The sequence below is a fragment of the Loxodonta africana genome, chromosome 17 (genome assembly GCF_030014295.1).
Source record: "Loxodonta africana isolate mLoxAfr1 chromosome 17, mLoxAfr1.hap2, whole genome shotgun sequence".
Classification (NCBI taxonomy): Eukaryota; Metazoa; Chordata; class Mammalia; order Proboscidea; family Elephantidae; genus Loxodonta; species Loxodonta africana.
The window spans coordinates 62,114,489-62,134,895 of record NC_087358.1 but is presented as its reverse complement, the minus strand read 5'-3'; the positions used below and the strand labels follow the sequence as shown (position 1 = coordinate 62,134,895).

At 45.6% G+C, this 20,407-nt stretch overlaps 1 protein-coding gene across 12 annotated transcripts in view; it reads left to right on the top strand.

Annotated features, from left to right (window-relative positions):
* Positions 1–20,407, top strand: part of ENOX1 (ecto-NOX disulfide-thiol exchanger 1) — a 744,157-nt gene that overhangs the window by 615,082 nt on the left and 108,668 nt on the right. For all 12 annotated transcript variants that reach the window (XM_064270093.1, XM_064270088.1, XM_064270090.1 and 9 more), the window contains one exon: positions 13,459–13,643. In XM_064270093.1, the coding sequence (XP_064126163.1) occupies positions 13,459–13,643 (185 nt within the window). The remainder of the gene's footprint in view (positions 1–13,458; positions 13,644–20,407) is intronic.

Here is a 20,407-nt window from a genome sequence, read left to right as displayed (position 1 = left end):
GAAGTCTCTGAGGAAATCGCCTCTAAGAGTGAGAATCAATGTCCCTAGAAGAGAGGGCTTAGGGTCACGGAAAAGAGGGAAGAAATAACTTTGAACTAGATGAGATCAGATGCCAGGTGAGGTCAGGTAGCAGGTGAGGTGTCTTCATTTCGTTTTCAGGTTAGCTATCCCGTCTCCAAGCCTCAGCTTTCTCAGCGGTAATGTTAAAGCTTATTCTAAGAGAGTATCCTTGATGTGGTTGAGAGACGTTCCAGTGAAGGGATTCTGTGGCAGTTCACAAATATCAAGTACTGTGGAAACATGGATAGTCGATACTGGTGAGCAGAAACAGGGGGTATAAATGAGTGGTTCTCATTTACCTGGTGAGCTTCCTACAAACCCCAACACCTGGGGGTTAATGCCTGGACAACTGTTTTACTAAAACACTCCCCAGGTAATTCTGATGCACAAAGGATTTTGGGGGGGGGGGGGCGGGGGAAGGCTGAGGTAAAGTAATAAAATAGAATAAGAAGAAATAAAAATGGAGTGAAAAATTAAAATGTTTAGTGGAAAGCAAGTGACTGAGATGGGCCATAGTAAGGAGCAAAGAAAGGGGAAACGAGAGGGAGGTTGCTTATTAGTGTAAGTACAGCATGCCAGACAGGTAGAGAGTTCCCTCCTCGGGTCTGTGTCATGGGCATTTGGAGCAGCCTTTGGTTTTGGTTAATTGGGAAAAAAGGCTTGGGGGTGGGAGGGAAGATGAGGGGAGGCTGATGCAGACAAATGTGATGAGAAGCAGGGACATAGTCTCTGCTCTCCTCTGGCTCTAGAAGAATAGCCAGGGATGGTTTTCTTATCCATCAGTGGTGAGATAGGAAGCAGTAGTGCCTGGGCATTTGCCCAGCAAAGAAGGTTCAGGGGATGTAGGCTGGTCTGCAGAAAGCTTGCACAGAGGAGGGGCCTCCCATCCTACAGTGAAGAGGCTGGTCCATGGGCCCTTGGTGAAGTATGGTTAGTTCCCACAGAGCACAGAGGTCCAGCCTGGCCTCTCCTGGGTACAGGGCACAAACCTGCTGCCGAGAACCTTTCTCCAGAAATACAGGTGCAAAGAAGAGCGATACACAATATGTAGTACATCAGAAGAATGTGTTTTGGAGACACTGTCTGGAGGATTTAGGAAAGCATTTGGTCACAGTGCCATCGCAGGAGAGGCCATAAGCAGTGTCCAGAGAGAAGCCAGCAGATAAATTAAGGAAGTGTGAAAAGACAAGGCAGAAAGCAGAGAAGCCAAGAAGGCTGGGTTAAGTGGTAAAAGCTGAAGAGGAGAAGGTTATTTCACCAACAGAGAAGCTATTAGAAGAGGGTGAAAGAAAGCAGGTGTCAAGAAAATAATGAAAAATACAAGACTGGGAAGAAAGTTGTGAAGAAAGCAGTAGGGAACGGGGCTTTGGTCCCTAGTGGCTGAGGAAGTGGTTCTAAACTTCAGCATGCATTAGAATCACCCCAGAAACTTACTAAAATGCACATCCCCAGCCCCATACCAGAAATGCAGACACAGAGCGCCTGGTTTGGGTCTAAGAATTCTCATTTCACAGACTCCAAGGTGGTGCTGAGCAGGCTGTCTGGGGAATATTGGCCTCAGGATACCAGCAGTTCTTCATACCAGAGTTATCCTACCTTGATCAGGACAGGAATTCGGTTTATCCTAATCCCAGGCACAGATGAGTGTTCGCAAGTCAATATCAGCATTGGTGTCAAGGATGGCGGGAAGAAGGAGACTTCACAGGCAGCCCAAGCCCATCGTTTTCCACCAAGCCTAAAAGTGGACTGGATTGTCAGGGGTTACATACGGTGCAAATAATTGAGAAAAGAAAAAGGCTTTTCTATCAAGTCCTCTTTGTTACCGCTAGTATTTGGTGTTACTAAATGGAAGTTTTGTGAAAAAGTCAATTGCTTTTTGAGAGCATACTCTCGATTTGGGCTGGCCTTCATTTCACATTTCATAGTGTGGATGTGTTTTATGTGAGAGAAACTACCTGTTCGGTGTGTGTGTGTGTGTGTGTGTGTGTGTTGTAGTAGGAGTAGTAGTAAAGAGGGATAGTGTCATGGATTGAATTGTGTCCCCCCAAAATGTATGTCCACTTGGCTAGGCCATGATTCCCAGTATTGTGTGATGGTCCACCATTTTGTCATCTGATGTGACTGTCCTCTGTGTTGTAAATCTCAATCTTAACTCTATGATGTTAATGAGGTAGGATTACAGGCAGTTATGTTAATGTGGCAGGACTCAATCTACAAGATTAAGTTGTATCTTGAGTCAATTTCTTTTGAGATATAAAAGAGAGAAGTGAGCAGAGAGACGGAGACCTCATAACACCAAGAAGTGCCAGGAGCACAGCATGTCCTTTGGATCCCGGGTCCCTGCACTGAGAAGCTCTTAGACCAGGGGAAGATGCAAAGGACCTTCCCCCAGAACAGAGAGAGAGAAAGCCTTCACCAGGAGCTGGCACCCTGAATCTGGACTTCAGCCTCCTAGACCGTGAGAGAATAAATTTATCTTTGTTAAAGCCATCCACTTGTGGTATTTCTGTTATAGCAGCACTAGATAACTAAGACAGGTAGTAAAGGAGAAAATCATCACTTCTTGAGGGGAAGATTTCCTGAAGAAAATTAGAAAGAAGTGGCCATCTGATTAAAGGGAAGGAAATTTGCAAGTTGAGAGGAGAAAGACTGACTGCTCTTACATGGCAGGCAGATGAGGAAATCGGAGGAGTAATTTGTTGTAGGGACTGGGGTGCTGTTCAAAACTCTCTTTGGACAAGACCAGCTACTTGGTAGGGAAAAGTCACACTAAGCAGAACCCAAAGCGGGGTTCTCTACCCCAGAAAAAAAAAAAAAAATCAAATGCGTTGGCGTCAAGCCAATTCCGACTCATAGTAGCCTTATAGAACAGAATAGAACTGCCCCCATAGAGTTTCCAAGGAGTGCCTGGTAGATTCGGACTGCTGACCTTTTGGTTAGCAGCCATAGGTCTTAACCACTATGCCACCAGGGTTTCCTCTCTACCCCAGGAAGGAGCTCTATCTGTGAGGGTGGGCACCATGCCCCAGGGTGGGGTTACTACTCTTGAAAACCAGTTTCATTGCGTGATCTGTCTTGTCCTAAGTCTGACTAGCCTAAGAAAGATTCGTTAAAGCCACCAGAGGATAGAAAAAAGGTAGTCTTGTACCTTAGAAATAGGGATTGAACATGAGAAAGAAAACAAGTCTAATCAAAAGAGAAAGGAGAGTAGAGGAAAAAACGCCTCCCTTTTAACCTGCCTCCTGTCTGGGATTTTGGGGCCATGTAAGAATCCAGCCTCCTCTCCTTTTCCTACCATTGATCTTGTCCTATCAGCCTTGGCACCTTCTTCTTCTGGAAGCCGTCCTTTGTTAAAGCTTTCCTGTATGTGGCAGTCCCACTCCTGCACCCCTTCAGTTTATCAAGAGCGTAAGCCTACTTCAAGGCCAGGCCAAGCCATTCTTTCTCCAGGAGAGAGCCCACCCCTAGGCTCAGATTGCCCAGCCAGAATCCATCTGTCACTGCCTCTTCCTGCCACAACCCGGGGCATCCCTAATCTGCCGTCAGCTTCCATATCTGTGGGCTGCTGGGCTGGGAGGGCCTGAGGGCCAGCAGGGGCTGAGACCCCACGCCCACCTCCACCTCAGCTCTGCCGAGAGTGGGTACGCAGCTAATGTTTGCCGGATTCAGTGTTGCCCTGAGGCGTCTCAAAGCATTCCTCACCTGACGTGTCATCTGCCAACAACATTTTAAACGGCAGGCTCAGCCTGCTCTTGGAAGAAGCAAGCATGCAGCTTTCCTTGACTAATTTCCCTGTGAGGAAAATGGGGGCGGCCGGGGGAGGAATCAGGACAATAATGTAAAGGTTGCAGGATGTGCAGCCCCCTCGTGTCAGTAGCCCGGCAGCAGCTCACAGCCCCTGGCCCTGGTGCAGACCACTTTGTGAGGAACAGCTGTGTGGAGGGGGATGCAGAGGACACTTTTTCCGAAGTAACCTGCTGCCGGTTGAGCCTTCAGACTCCCATACAAGCCTCACATGATACTAACAGGATCCAGCTCACCTGCACTCTCCGAATTACCCTTATTCCACTGGCCTCACACACAGATGGAAACAAACTGCATTGTGCTTCTGTTTAGCGCTCACTGATAAGGGTTAATGTGCAGACTATGATACACGCTGCAAATATAAAATGCTGTCAATGCGAAGCTGTAATAATAATGTCCTGCGAAAATGTAGCCGAAGGAATTTCCACGAGCAATTTGAAGAAGATTGCCGCTTCAGGGGTGATACGGGCGTTACTGAAAAACAGATCGATTGTACTTTGTTGGTGTCATAAGAGGCTGTCTGGTGGGAGACTGGCCAGCAGGCAAACATCCCTCGAGGCTTCCTTGCTCCCCGGCTGGCTGTGGTAGCATTGGCAGCGACAGAGCCTTCATTTGGTCCTGGGAGGGTGGGGGTCCTCCTGTCCCTGGCTGTCATCAGCCCCTTCAGAGGAGACCTGGGGACAGAGCTCTGTGGGAGGAGTTTCTGCCACCTTTCCTCTAACTGAAGGCCCAGGACACTTACGGAAGCAAAAGGTCAGCGAGTTCAGATGGGTGGGGTGGACAGTCAAACTTTGGTCCTTCAGGAGTCCCAGAAGTCAGCATGCGTCTTTGAGCACAAATCTCTTACCGGAGCCATATGAACCACTCTGGGGCTCGCAAGCTCAGCGATTGGTCGGTATCAGTGTTGCAGAGGAGAGAGACTCAGGGCATAAAGAAGGATCCCTAAGCGGTTTCCAGAGCATCACAGACTCAGGCCTCACGACTTCCAGAGAGTGAGCTTAATTTCTGTGTGGATCATTCCTAAGTTTCTCCTCCAGTGATATATACTGTTGTTTCATTTTGTTTTTAAATAGGGTCTTCCTCTCTCTGCCATAGCAGAGCCTCTCTCTGGCAGAACACTATCCAGACACAGCCAGAAATGGAATGCATTCTCTCCGTCAGCAAACCGGCCCCTCCAGTAGTGCCCCTGGTTGCATGCTCTCTCTAGCTGCAGCGCTTGCCGGGACCAAAGGCCACCCTGATGGCTATGCATGGAGGGTGTAGGTTCTGGAGTCATACTTCCTGAGTGTAAACCCTGGACCCTTGAACCAGCCATCCAACCCCCACCTCTCTGAAACTCAGGCCCCGCAGCTGTAAAATAATAAGCGTATCATAAAAATGGTGTGGCAGCAGCGTCAGCCCTCCTCGTCTAACTTCACCTGGGGGAGAGAGAATATCAGCATCATCAGCCCAAGGCTGATTCCTATAGGAGGTCAGGCATACCTCCTTTTTAGCAATTATGACACTAGCCATCCCACCTACAGCACTTTCTACTCTGCTCAGTTCGACAGCTCGTTGCAACGGCCACACAGAACTCACAGACAACATTCACGATTATGGTGTTTATTAGGGAAGTAAAATCAAACCAAACCCATTGCTGCTGGGTTGATTTCAACTCATAGAGCTGCCCCATAGGGTTTCCAAGGAGTGCCTGGTGGAATCAAACTGCCTCTCTTTTGGTTAGCAGCTGTAGCGGTTAACTACATCACCAGGGTTTCCATTAGAGAAGTAAACCCATTGCCTTCAAGTCGATTCCAACTCTATACTATAGGACGGAGTAGAACTGCCCCCATAGAGTTTCCAAGGAGCACCCAGTGGATTAGAATTACCGATCTTTTGGTTAGCAGCCATAGCTCTTAACCACTATGCCACAGGAAGTAAAAAAAACCATATGCCGTTGGCCCCTTGGGCCAGCCTCTGCCCTGCTCCTGCAAGTATTACAGATCTCTTTAGCTCCACCACTAAGTGCCCGGGGCACCCACTCTGCTGATAAGCTTCGATCCAAAGGCACTCAGCTTTCTCACTCTGTGATTCTGCAAGCCTGGCTCCACCGACAAGTGCCTGGAGGCACTCCACTCTGCCAGGAAGCCTCCTGCCAAAAGGCCCTAAGCTCTCTGTGGGTCGGCATGCTCACTGTAGCCCCCAACTCTGTGGCCAGGAAGCCCACTGCACCTTCTCCAGCTGGTCTCCTGGTTCTGCTGCTGCCGGTTTCTCTGCTGTGCTTGCTGCCACTTCTCGCTGTCTTGCACCATCTCTGGCACTGCTGCTTCTGTCTCCTAGTTCTAAGAGGTTCTCAGCACAGAGATCCCAGGTCCAAAGCGCCACTCCTAGCTCTTCTTAGTGGTAGTCTGTCCTCTTGCTTGCTTTTCTCTCCTTTATCTCTTGTAAGATAAAAATGTGTGACTCAAGTAAGGGTATGATTTGAATAAGGGTACTAGGAGTGGTGACTTGAGCCACACCCTCTACTAAGATACATCCACCCTAATCCTGACTTAACATAACGTGCAACTCACTCCCGAATGGGACCATAACCACAGGCATAGAGGCTAGGATGTATAACACACACATCTTATTTGCCTAATCCCACCCAATCATTTTGTGGGAGTCACAAAGACTATGGCTAGAAGGATCATATTAAGTAATTCACTGCACAGTATGTATTTATTGTATCATGTTTTTGTGAGGCTAAAAAGAGATTGAGTATATAATACGCTTAGCACAGTGCCTGGCACATACCAAACCAGTTGCCATCAAGTTGATTCTGACTCACAGCGACCTCGTGTGTTCAGAGTAGAACTGCCCCAGAGTTTTCATGGCTGTGACCTTTCAAAAGCAGATTGTCAGGCCTTTCTCCTGAGGCACTTCTGGGTAGGTTCAAACCACTGATCTTTCGGTTAGTAGTCTGACACTTAACTGTTTGCCTCACCCATGGACTTCTCCTGGCACATAATAATGCTCAAAAATGATTAGATATTACTATTCCACTAAGGAAACCCTGGCGGTTAAGTGCTACCGCTGCTAACCAAAAGTTTGGCAGGTCAGATCCACCAGGTGCTCCTTGGAAACCCTATGGGGCAGTCCTACTCTGTCCTATAGGGTCACTATGCATCAGAATTGATGCAACGGCAACAGGGTTTTTGTTTCTTGGTAGTCTACTGATGCTGCTGCTGCTACCATTATTTGGAGACAGGAAAAAGTGTAACAACTGTACCTTTTGCCCAAATTTCCCTCTCACCCCAAAAAGAGGTGCTCAGGGCATGGGGTTAGGGCACGGGTCCTGGGGATGGGACAGGACTGCCTCCACAGATGCAGAGTATGGGGCTGAGGGTCACACAAGAGAAGGCCAAGGTATGAAACAGTATGAAAAGCCAAGCACATGGTTCCTTCAGAAGTGTTCCTCCCAGCAAGCACCTCAGTTCACAGCCACATGATAGAACGTGCAGTGGTTCACAAAATGGGGTTCCGGCACCAGCAGCACCTGGGAACTTGTAAGAATGCAAATTCTCAGGCCCACCTGAGACATACTGCACTGGCAGCTCCGAAGACAGGGCCCAGGAGCATGTGTTCTAACAGGAGATTCTGATGTAGGCCAGTTTGGCAAACTCTGGGTTAAAGTAAAACCAGATGCTATACAAATAAACCCCAAATTTTCACTGGCTTAATAACAACAACAATAAAAATTTATTTCTCTGGCATTCAGCAGTCCAAGGCAGACATTCTTGGTCCGTGGGCAGCCTTCCTCCACCTGATAAATCTGAGACCCAGGCTTGTTCCAATCTTGTGACACAGAGTTCCCTGTGTCCAGCAGCAGAGAGTGCGAGATTGGGCAGAAGGCACACATCCAGTGGTGAGAACCAGTCACAAGACAGAGAAACCCTGGTGCTGTAACGGTTAAGCACTCAGCTGATAACCAAAAGGTTGATGGTTCGAACCCATTCAGCAGCTCTGGGGGAGAAAGACCTGGCAGTCCGCTTCCATAGAGATTACAGCCAAGAAAATGCTATGTGGAACTTCTGCTCGGAGGTTGACATGAGCCGGAATCGATGCACACAGTAGCAGCCACGGTCACAGACAGCCCAAGCACAGTCAACTCCCAGAAACAGCGCCACACTGTGCAAAAAGGGAAGCATGAGTTTTGGTACACAGCTGGTGTCTCTGTCACAGAATAGGTGCCATGGCCACTGGAGACCCCAGACAGGCGGTAAGAAGATTTTGAATGCAGGGAGGCAGACGGAGCCTGGGGAGAGTCTCCAAGTGCTCGGGTCTCACAGGGGCTGGGAAGACACAGTTATGGAGGAGGAGGGAGCTGGTGAAAGCACACAGGTATTGTGGCCATGTCTCGCAAGCCTCAAGCCCAGTCCTTCATCTTCTGTCCTGGACCTATCAGCACAGCTATCTGTCTGGGCAGCTGGAGAGGAAAACCTTGAAGAAGACTTCATTTGTGTGGGGGAGGAAAATGTACAATCATCCTACAATCGTCAGCACCATCGTCTCCGCCTTCCAGGGGGACATCTGGCAAGGTGAAGACAGAATGTTAAACACAGAGCTCCCCAAAGACCAGCAGTTCTTGAGAAATCCGGATATTGTTAGAAACAATATGTTAAAGTGTTTTATTATTTGGTTACATCTTGCCTGAGCATAAAAAAGATATTAACATGCTGTCAGCTTTCTGGGACATAACCCAAAATAACTTACATTTTTTTGTATAGTGCTAATTATTTTTCTGAGGCTGGCTCAGGCTGGTAAGAGGGAGATTTCAAGGCTTTCCTCAGATTATTTACTTAAAGAAGTTAAGCACATCATTATCTGTTCCCATGGAAACACAGTAAGTAATACAAGAGACAGGGTAGGAGGTCACTTTGACCATAATTAATGTAAAGAATAATGGTTTATGTGGAGTTTGGTCAAGGTGCTCTAATAGCTTTAAACCTTGCCTTCCACAGTGCAATTTAATCTTTGGATCAATTTTCATACACTACTATCATTTTTGGTAGTTTTAGTAGTCTAGTGCTAATTTTTTTAAAAGCAATTTAATCTCTTTTAGAACAGTTTTTTCAATGTTGTTATTTCATGTTTGATCCAATCAGAAAATTCTAGTAACCAGAATTTTTCCAAGGTACCGAGCAAGTATATGGCATGCAGTGGCCTTCTCAGGTATTCCATAACCCCTTCCATGTGGTTTCTCAATAAACAGTTGATTGGTGAATTAATTAATGATAATCCAGAGGCACCAGCTAGATTCAGAACTGTCTTTAAAATTACAAAAGAAACATTTAATTGTGTTCAGTATAGCTTATGCTTAAAGTATATTATATTCTTCTTTTTTTTTTTAATTGGTTATCCACATGTGGTGTCTCGTAGCTAAATATTCTATTTATTGGAGCACAGCACTCTCCTCGGGGATTCTCACAAACAGATATATGCTGTGGTTTAATCTTTATACTTGTTTGAATAGTGGATTTGTCGTGCAGTCTTTCAAGGGTAAATTTTATCATGCAAGCTCGATTTCACGTTTTCCAAAACAGTTTCATTTAATACAACATCCACGAAAAAACTAAGGGGGGAAAGGGAGAAACCAATAGTTGACCTTTCAATTTCCCGAATTTGTAATACCCTGAGACGTTATATTAAGTCAGCAGTTATCAGGATGTTGTTTCTTTTAGAGCTTTGGTCCAAGAAACCTAATCCAGCCTCTCCCAGGAAGCCTTGCCTATGGGGTAGACCCAGGGCTGCAGGGTGCTGCTGAATACTGTTTACAAACAGGTGGCCTGAAATTAAGTGGAGTCAATACACAATTTCTCACCGTTTAGAAGATAACCACTCTGCTGCCACATAAGTAACCAAAAAAATTTTTTGTAAATGTCAAGCTTGAAATCATTTAATCGGGAATGTGAATCAGTTATCTGCCCCAATTATAAAAATGTTGATGGGATTGGCTATGGTATTAATTTGGGGGGCGGGGGGCAGTTACAGCTGTTGTTTTTTTGTCTGCTACAGCACATTCCTGCTCCAGCAATGCAAACAGCATTGTACCCTGCTTGGCAGGCACAGTGGTCACTCGGCTGCGCCAAGAGTAAGAACTGTCAGTAGTACAATTCCATACGCTTGTAAGAGCACCCCCAAATAATGGAGGGTGGACTTGCCTGTGTGTATTTGTGCTTGGATAATTTATTTAAGTAATGTTGCTGGCACATGCTTTATGGCGGCTTACGTTTTGCTACACAGATTTCAGCATATCTTGCAGACTATGCAATTCATTTGGAAAATGTAATTTCCATCCCTGCATACTAATCGATTTCTTCGCAAACACCTGCTATCAGTTATGATAATAAAAATGCCACTCTGAATTGAAAAAGGGCCAAATAGAGCTTCCTAAGGAAATGACTTAAGTGTCTTTGAATGCTACTAAATGTACTGACGTGCTAGTGTAGTGCCAACACTTTTTCCATCATTTGCATTTTCCGTAATTTTGCCCTATTACAACATCCCTCTCTCAAATGATGCCTCAGAACCATTTCCTTATGGCTTGGTAAACTGAGCTGTGAGGAGCTGATCTATCCTCAAGGTGTGGCCAAGACCTGAAGCTGGGCGGCAGACTAGTAAAAGCAGTAGTTCACGCTCCCAGGTCTACAGGTCTACCTGAAGTCATTTCTGATTTTATGAGTAAGTCCTTGAGAACTATAAAATTGGCAGCTTCTTGGTTTTGCACACGCATATACACCAAATAAAATTGCCTTTATTCATTCTCTTCTGCCTCCAGTTCATTCCATGCACCATTGCCCAACTAATCTTCCTAAATCGCCAATTTCATCATGTCCTTCCGCTGCCCAAGAACCTTCAGTGGTTCTCAGTTGGCCGCCCCATTGAGCCCAACTCTTCAGCCCGACTCCACAGCCTCCGCACTCTCTCATCATCGGACACTTGCCTTTCGGGTCGGGCTTCTCCTTCCTGCCCCAAAACTGTTCTGTCATCAGTTCGCATCTCTGGGCTTTTGTTTATGCCCTTACCCCTGATGGAGATTCCTATTCATCCTTCAAAGCCTTGTTTGATTATCTGAGCCTGCATTTTTCTTTCTCTTTTCTGTACTCCTAGAGGATGCGCGCCCTTGCCATGTACTTGACACTAAATTTCTCCTGTATTTACTCATCTAACCAACATCTATTGAGTGCTTATTATATGTTAGACATCATGCTGTTCTTTATCCCTTTGAGTAGGCTAGTCTCCTTGCAAATGTGTCCATCATAATTTGATTTTAAGCTCCTGAGAGAAGAGACGTATTCTTGTCTTCTCTTTTTTGTGATCCAAGATGCCCAGACAGGCCTGGGCACAGAGTAAGTATGCAGTAAATGCTTGTTGACTAATGGATCCCTAATGGTTTGTGGTAGGGAATTTTCTGGTTAAGTGCATGTTGTTTGATTAATATTTTAGTGTGTACTATTCATAGATTATCATTTAGCAAAGTGGAACATCATAAAACACTCAACTGTAAGACTGTTATTAACATCATTTGGTGTTTGATATTGGAGAAGAGAACTCAGTGAGCTCTCAGGGCACCTCGCTGAAAACCGACCATCATTTACTGTAACAGGCAGTGGCAACGTCCAGGAGGCTGGCCTAGACCTGGCCCCTGCCACAGGGACTTGGGGTGCGAAAATCAGCGTGTGCTGAAAGCCAGCTGTCTGATGGGTACCACACCAGGCCCAGGCCCCTTATGTACCAGAAGTTACGTCTTTGAAAAGTTTAAGATGACGAACTTTTTTTTTCCTTTTATTTTTTTGCTTGCTTATAAAAGTAGAGAATAAATTTCCTGGTGAGAGTGGGAAGAGAGTATGGGAAATTGGTAGGAAAGGGAGAGAATGGTTTTGAACCGTCTGGTGGGAATTAAACGTATCTGTAGCCGCACAATAAAGCAGTGGTTGAGAGCAAAGACTCCAGAGCTGGGTTTGAGGACCAGCTGGGTGGCACAAATGGTTTGTGCTCGACTACTAACCTGTAGGCTGGCGGTACGAATCCACCCAGAGGCTCCACAGGAGAAGGGCCTGGTGATCTGCTTACGTAAAGATTACAGCCACGAAAACCCTATGGAGCAGTTCTAGTCTGTAACACATAGGGTTACTGTGAGTTGAATTTGACTCAACAGCAGTGGGTTTGGTGTCTTGGCTTGGTTTGTGCTACTTACCCTGTGAACATAGGCATGTTCCTTGTTTGTAAGGATGGAGGTGAGAATAGCAATTACATCATGGGCTTGATGGGCAGACTGAGTTAGTTCATACAGAGGTCCTGTGCAGTGTCTGCTACACAGTGAGTGCTCAGCCAGCTGGTCTTATTGTTGGAGGCCACCGCTAAGCAGTAAGCTGGAAACTAGAGGAATGAGTCTCCACCCTCGCTCTGGCTTTTTGCCACCCGCTCCTTTCTTGCTCAGTTTCAGCTGGTTCTGAAGCCTTGAGGCTGCATAAGCCCCCGAGCTGTCTCGGCTTCTCAATAAGTAAGATGGAGATGTGGGTGACCTCTGAATCCAGGCAGAGAGCATTTTAGGTCTCAGGAAGGAGTATTAGAGTAACCAGCCAGCCTTGGAGGGAAAAAGAGCTTTAATCTCTTGGTGAAACATATGAAAGTAGGTTACCATTCTGATGAGGAGTTAGAGAAAACAGTCTGTGCAGCTGGTCCCAGCAGCGGGCAGGAGGAATGGTGTATGAGTGCCTCCGTCCCCTGGGATGCTGCAGCCTGCCTCCACCTGTGGAATTGCTGATTATTGGAAAGAAAGCAGTACCCCAAGGAGCTGAGCAATCCCCGTAGAAAGGGCGAGAATGGTAATGTGCTAGATGGGACTGTTGCCTGTGATTTTGCATGTCATTGTCACCTAGCAACATGTATCGATTTCTGATGAGGTGCTAGGCTTGGGAGAGAGGTCAGGAGCAAGAATTTAGAAGGTATCAATCCTTGTGCCCTCAAGAAACATGCATAGATAAGTCAGGACAAAAAATAGATACGAATTCCAAAAGAAATGATGCCCACCGACTGCAAAATAAACATCCCTAAAGTAATGCACTTTGGCTTTGTTTCTGAGGTGTTACCAACAATAAGAAGTTGGGTGAGAGACTCCTTTTCCCACACCAGTTGCCATCCAGTCAATTCCAGCTCATGGCAACCCCATTTGTATCAGTAGGATTGTGCTGCATAGGGTTTTCAGTGGCCAATATTTCAGAAGTAGATAGCCAGGCCTGTCTTCCAAGGAGCCCTTGGATGGACTCGAACCACCAACCTTTCAGTTAGCAGCCAAACGTGTTAACTGTTTGCAACAACCAGAGATTTTTTTTCCCAAAGACAAAAAAACCTATTGCTGTTGAGTCCGTTCCGACTCATAGTGACCCTATAAGAAAGAGTAGAACTGCCCCGCAGGGTTTCCAAGGAACATCTGGTGGATTCCAACTTCCAGCCTTTTGGTTAGCAGCCGAGCTCTTAACCACTAAACCAGCTGCACAGAAGGCTCTCTCAATCTTAGCCCCTTTGTGTGCAAGCAGGTAACTTACTTGAACCGCTCTGTCTGTCCTTCAGCCTTAGCTGCCCAGGCCTACGCCCTTAAAGAGGAGAACGACAGTCTCCGTTGGCAGCTGGATGCCTACCGGAACGAGGTGGAGCTGCTGAAACAAGAAAAAGAACAGCTTTTTCGAACGGAAGAAAACGTCACCAAGGACCAGCAGCTACAGTTCCTGCAGCAAACCATGCAAGGCATGCAGCAGGTACCGAGCTAAGGTTTCACAGACAGGGAGTGTGTGTGAAGGGAGATGGCAGCCATTGGCTGGGAAGGGTGGAGGAGGAGAAGTGAAAATCACAAAGTTAAGTTGATAGGAGAGAAAATATGGCAACGACTGTTTGTGGAAGGATATAAACTAGAGAAAAGCCAAGCTACAGAAATAAGTTGAAGAAATACCCACTTGAGGTAGGAAATAAAGGAAACGGAATTTAGGAGATTGAACAGTTGTGTGTAAAGCTCAGCTTCGTGGCAAATGGTCAGAAAGTTCTTGCCAATCATGATGCTGGTGTTTGAAATCTTGGAACTTTTAGACTACAAGCGTGCCGGCTGATTTTACCGACGTGTGCGAGTTTGTGTATTTGTTTTCAAAGACATTGTAAATGTAAACTCTATTGCTTCATCTTTTTCCAAATTATACTTAGGATCTAGTGTGCTTTTACGAACACACTACGTATTTAAGAAATGTTTCTTGACGTACTGAATGAAGCCCCAGAGTCTTTGGAGGTAGACCGCTTAGGAGCAGATCAATAGTCGTGCTTCGTCAAAGGGCCAGACGTCATCCTAGCACACTGAATTTAAAGATGTGTGTTTATGGCAATTTTTGAAAAGGAGAAAAGCTGTGGGCTCTGACGGAGGAAGAAATGTGGGACATGGGGGACCAAGGACAGGAAACCTGAGCACTGGCAATGGGGGAGGAGCATCAGAGAGTCGTAGCTGGATTTATATCTGAAGTCATCAGTTGATACGTGATATTCTTCAGGTGTGAGGGCAGCGGGAGAATTCCTGCCTTCCGTACACGAGACCTAGGTTCAGTTTCCGGCCGACGCATCTCACGTGCAGCCACTGCTCAGCTTTCGGTGGAGGAGTCCATGTTGCTATGATGCTGAACAGAAGTCCTGGTGGTGCAGTGGTTAAGGGCTTGGCTACTAACCAAAAGGTCAGTGGTTCAAACCCACCAACCCTGCTCTGCAAGAGAAAGATGTAGCAGTCTGCTTCTATAAGGATTTACAGTCTTGGAAACTCTCTGAGGGCAGTTCTACTCTGCCCTGTAGAGTCGCTATGAGTTGGAATCAACTCGATGGCAATGGGTTTGTTTTTTAGTTATGATGATGAACAGGTTTCAGCAGAGCTTCCAGACTAAGATGGACTAGGAAGCAATCTACTTCCTAAAATCAGTCAGTGAAAATCCTATGGATCACAGTAGTTTAACCGACAACCGAAACGGGTAGTGCAGGACTGGGCAGTGTTTCATTCTGTTGTGCATGGGGTTGCCATGAATTGGGGGCCAACTCGATGGCAGCAAACAACATTTTAAGGTGTTTTGGGCATTTGGTGTTAGAATAACGTGACATAAATGGTCATCATCACACATGGGTCTTTTGTTTTTGTTTTTGTTTCCTCTCTGAGTACACAAATCCAACCAATATATTTTGAAAAAGGATTGCTTTTATTTGACAAGGGAAATACAGGTAGGATGATGGGAAATTAAAGTATGTAGTGAGTAGGGAAGTTTTGTCAATTCCCCCATCCACTTTGACTGCTCTCTAAGCACAAATCACCTCCAAAAGTATCTTAATGATTAGAGGTAACTCACAGAAGCGTTAGCCAAGAAGGGAAAAACAATCAAGGAGGAGGAATATAAAAGAAATCATGGATTGGGATATGAAGAAGTTAATGACCATGCCACAAACATTATGTAGTAAACATCTTCTGTCATTTTAAAGCAATTTTTGAGTCTGGGCTTTGAGTCTTTAACTAGTCGATGTTCACAGCGTGTGTTAGATATGTGAGTGCAATTCAGAGGACAGAGCCAGCCAGGAGAATGCTACTACAGTCGTTGCTCAGGTCCCTGCACTTGGAAACCTCTGTGACAGCTTCTGTGTGAGGCCCCTGGGGTTGTTCATATGCCCCAACACTGGGTATCTGTCGGCACCCTTGTCAGAAAGAGAGTCTTCTGATTTTCCCAAAGACCGTGATAGCAGACCTGGTCCATAAGCTACTATGTCATATCTCCTGCAATGAGCCCTTTTTTCCTTCAGAAAAAAAAAAAAAAAAATCACCCTAATTGCTTTAAGGGTGAATAAAAAAGAGTTGCCATCCAGCTGACTCCAACTCATGGCAACCCCGTGGGTGTCAGAGTAGGACTCTGCTCCATACGGTTTTCGATGGCTGATTTTTGGGAAGTAGATCACCAGGCCTTTGTTCTGAACACTTCTGGGTGGACTTGAACCTCCAAACTTTCGGTCAGCAGTTGAACACATTAACTGTTTGCACCATGGAGTCACTATGAGACAGAATCAGTTCAGTGGCAACTGGTTCTAAGAGTACATAAAACCCTCTGATACTGCTGGAGTTCAAATCTGAAAGAAGTCAGAGGAGGTAAGGAGTTAGTCATGGAGAAGTACACCCAAGAGGAGATACTGTCAGCCCAGGTGAAGTCGAGTAGCCTTACAGGTGGTCCACAAAGGAACGGTGGGGACAAAGCACCACCTGAGTTACGTCCCTCTGAAAGGAAGTATTCATTCTTTGAGCTTCCCATACATTTTCAGAATATCCTTATCAGTAGGAAATTTACCTTAATATACTTTTAAAAATTATGTGTTTTAAGAGTCATATGTTTTCACCTTAACATCATTTTAAATAAATAACCTGCTAAAAAATATATATATATATATATATATTTTTTTTAATTGGAGTCCTGCCGCCAAGGATTCTCCTGATTTTAAAAATCTACTTTCAGTCTGCTCACTGTCCATTTCGCAAATCAAAAAACCAGTCTCAGGTGAAGGTCCGTGGGGGGCGGGGGTGGGGTGGCAAGGTTGGCCTACATATGTCGTTGTTTTAGCAGTCAATCTGGGTTTGGGAAATTATTTCTGTAACCAACACAAGAAAATAAAAAGCTTTAATGGCCTTAGGACTAGCGAACTCTTTTTAGAGTTGCCTTCAAGTTTAGCCAGAAAGTTTCTACCCCTTTTTCTTTTAATCCCTCCAGGATATCTTCACTGATGTCACACTGTTCTGCATGTGTTCATGAAGTAAATGTTACGGGCAGGGTTTCTAAATGAAAACCCTTGGGTGACTTTGTCTAGACATTTTTGAGTTTATCCCTGCATTGCATGTGAGTCACAATTTAATACTAGAGGTTTCACATAAAAAGCTTGTATCCATGGCCACGTCCTTCTCCCAAGGAGTGGCTGGTGGGCTCCAACCGCCAACCTTCCAGTTAGCAGCTGAGAGCTTTAACCACTGTGCCGTTATGCCACCAGGTTAATATTAGAAGTTTCACACAAAAGGGAATAAAAACTTGTATCCATGGTAACATGCTAGCCTTTACCTGATCTTCAGCTGGCGGTGAAGTTAACCTCTCTGCCACAGGGGGTAGCGAGATTGTTGACTTTCATTTCTATCTTCACAAAGTACACACATAAAGAACATACAGATCTTAAACTCATTCATCTTCACACTACCACACTGAATTTTTTTGTTAGCTTTATTCAAGTAAAATTTACAGACGGTAGTATGCAGTCTTTTTTGGTGTCCAGTTCTATGAATGTTGACAAACGTGTACAATTATGTACGTAACCACTACTGCAGTCAATATATAAAACAACCCCCTCACCTCAAAATGTCCCCTCTCGTTCCACTTTTTTAGTCAGTCCCACCCCCAGCAACCACTGATCTGTTTTCCACCTTTTACTTTCTCACCTTTCCTGAATATTGTATAAATGGGATCATCCGGCACATAACCTTCTGAGGCTGGCTCCTCTCACTGAGCATAAGGACTTTGAGATGCATCCATGTTGTTGTATGTACCAGCAGTTCATTTATTTTTATGCTGAGTAGTAGCCCATTGTAAGGAAGTACCATAGTCTGTTCACCTAATCACCAGTTAATGGACATTTGGGTTCTTTCCAGTTTGGGACGATTATAAATAAACTTGCTATCAACAATAGCTTACAGGTTTTTGTGTGTTTAGAAAATTTTTTTTTCATGCCTTTTGAGTAAATACCTAGGAATAGGATTGCTGGGTCATATGGTGTTTTTAATTGCGTCAGAAACTGCCAAACTGTTCTTCAAAGTATCTGTACATTTTACATTCTTCACAGCACAGGTGGACAAGTCCAGGTGTTGTGTGTCCTCCTGGGTCGGCACTTGGTACGGTCAGTTTGTTTTCTCTTGTTTTGCCTTTCGTAGTCACTCTAATAGGAGTGCAACGGTATCTCATTGTGGCTTTATCCATATGGAAATTTCAACAACATTTTCAATTCTCAATTGTGAGGATGGCTGAATATGTCATAGTTTAAAATAACCAATTTAAAAATCAGGACTGTTTTTCCAAGCCTTCTGTAAATTGTATTCTGATAGGACTAATAAATATTCAGATAACTGACCATGCTGATCATAAAACTGTGTGTGACTGATGATTATGTCAGAAGGTTCCTTCATAAATACTTTAAGCCAATGCCTTTAAATAGTGCTAGCAAATCTAGTCTGAAGACCAACTGCTCTAGGCCAGTAGACCTTTGGCCCGTGTAGAACAGTGGCTCCCAGACACTATTGGCTTGACATTTTTAAGAACCAGGGCTAGTCAGCTCTCCTGACAACTTTCAGCAAGGGAAGACCAGAACTAAATAGGGAAAAAGAGAATTATTGTGATCAGCACCATTTTAGAAACAAAGTAACAAGCATTTTTCTCCTTATTTTCAAAGCAGAACATATGTGTGATTTTCTGCATAAGTAATGCAAAATCTCATTAATTTAAACTAATTTTGTAGAACACAGAGAAACATTATTACTTTCCTAAAATATAAAGTAACCTTTGTTAGTTTTACCATACATGGGTCAAGAGTTGGTCTTTGGAATATATGTTAATGAATGAATGTATGGTTATTTTTAGGGTTGTAAATCTATCAATCTATATATATCACAACTTTTGCTAATTTAACGTTTTTCACGTGTCCAATTTAGTGACATGAATGTGCTTTTAAATTAACACATCAGGGAGTGTATCCGATCACTTAAGTAAGGTAAGCATGTCTTTTGTCATCTTGTTTAAATTATTCAATTGCTTAGTAAGTACTTTTTTTTTTTAGAGATTTAAAAAAAGCTTGGGTTCAGTTCCTCCCCCTGATTCACATCTGTTGGAGTCTAACATATGTATAAGTCAAGATAATAGTAAGGGCAGCAGGTGTGGTGCCATGGGAAATGGTGAAGGTAGCTGTGGTGATATTGGCGATTATGTGGTAGGGATGGTGACTGTGGTGGTGAAGGTGGCTTTGGTGGTGAAGGTGACTGTGGTGGTGATGGTGACTGTGGTGGTGATAGTGGCTGTGGTGGTGATGATTGTGGTGCTGATGTGACTATGATGGTGATGGTGTCTGTGGTGGTGAGGGCGACTGGCAGTGATGGTGGCTGTGGTGGTGATGGCGACTGTGGCGGTGATGGTGACTGTGGCAGTGATAGTGGCTGTGGCGGTGAAGGCAGCTGTGGCAGTGAAGGCGGCTGTGGTGGTGAAGGTGGCTTTGGTGGTGAAGGTGACTGTGGTGGTGAAGGTTACTGTGGCAGTGATAGTGGCTGTGGCGGTGAAGGCAGCTGTGGCGGTGAAGGCAGCTGTGGCGGTGAAGGCAGCTGTGGCGGTGAAGGTGGCTTTGGTGGTGAAGGTGACTGTGGTGGTGAAGGTTACTGTGGTAGTGATAGTGGCTGTGGTGGTGATGGTGGCTGTGGTGGTGATGATGATTGTGGTGCTGATGTGACTATGATGGTGATGGTGTCTATGGTGGTGAGGGTGACTGGCGGTGATGGTGGCTGTGGCATTGATGGTGACTGTGGCATTGATGGTGACTGTGGTGGTGATACTGGCTGTGGCGGTGAAGGCAGCTGTGGCGGTGAAGGCAGCTGTGGCGGTGAAGGCGGCTGTGGTGGTGATGGTGGCTGTGGTGGTGATGATTGTGGTGCTGATGTGACTATGATGGTGATGGTGTCTGTGGTGGTGAAGGTGGCTGTGGCGATGAAGGTGGCTTCGGTGGTGAAGGTGACTGTAGTGGTGATAGTGGCTGTGGTGGTGATGATTGTGGTGCTGATGTGACTATGATGGTGATGGTGTCTGTGGTGGTGAGGGCGACCGTGGCGGTGATGGTGGCTGTGGTGGTGATGGTGACTGTGGTGGTGAAGGTGGCTTTGGTCATGAAGGTAGCTGTGGTGGTGAAGGTGACTGGTGGTGATGGTGACTGTGGTGGTGATAATGGCTGTGGTGGTGAAGGTGACTGTGGTGGTGAAGGTGACTGGTGGTGATGGTGACTGTGGTGGTGATAATGGCTGTGGTGGTGATGTGACTGTGGTGGTGAAGGGGACTGTGGTGGTGAAGGTGACTGGTGGTGATGTGACTGTGGTGGTGAAGCTGACTGTGGCGGTGGTGGCTGTGGTGATGTGACTGTGGTGGTGAAGATGACTCTGGCGGTGGTGGCTGTGGTGATGTGACTGGTGGTGAAGGTGACTGTGGTGGTGAAGGTGGCTGTGACGGTGGTGGCTGTGGTGGTGATGGCTACGGTGGTGATGGTGGCTGTGGTAATGATAATGACTGTAGTGGTGATGATTGTGGTGGTGATGTGACTGTGGTAGTGATGGTGGCTGTGATGGTGAAGGGGACTGTGGTATGATGGTGACTGGTAATGGTGGCGATTGTGTGGTAGGGATGGTAACTGTGGTGGTGACAGTGGTGCTTTGGTGATTATAAAATACTACAGAAAGACA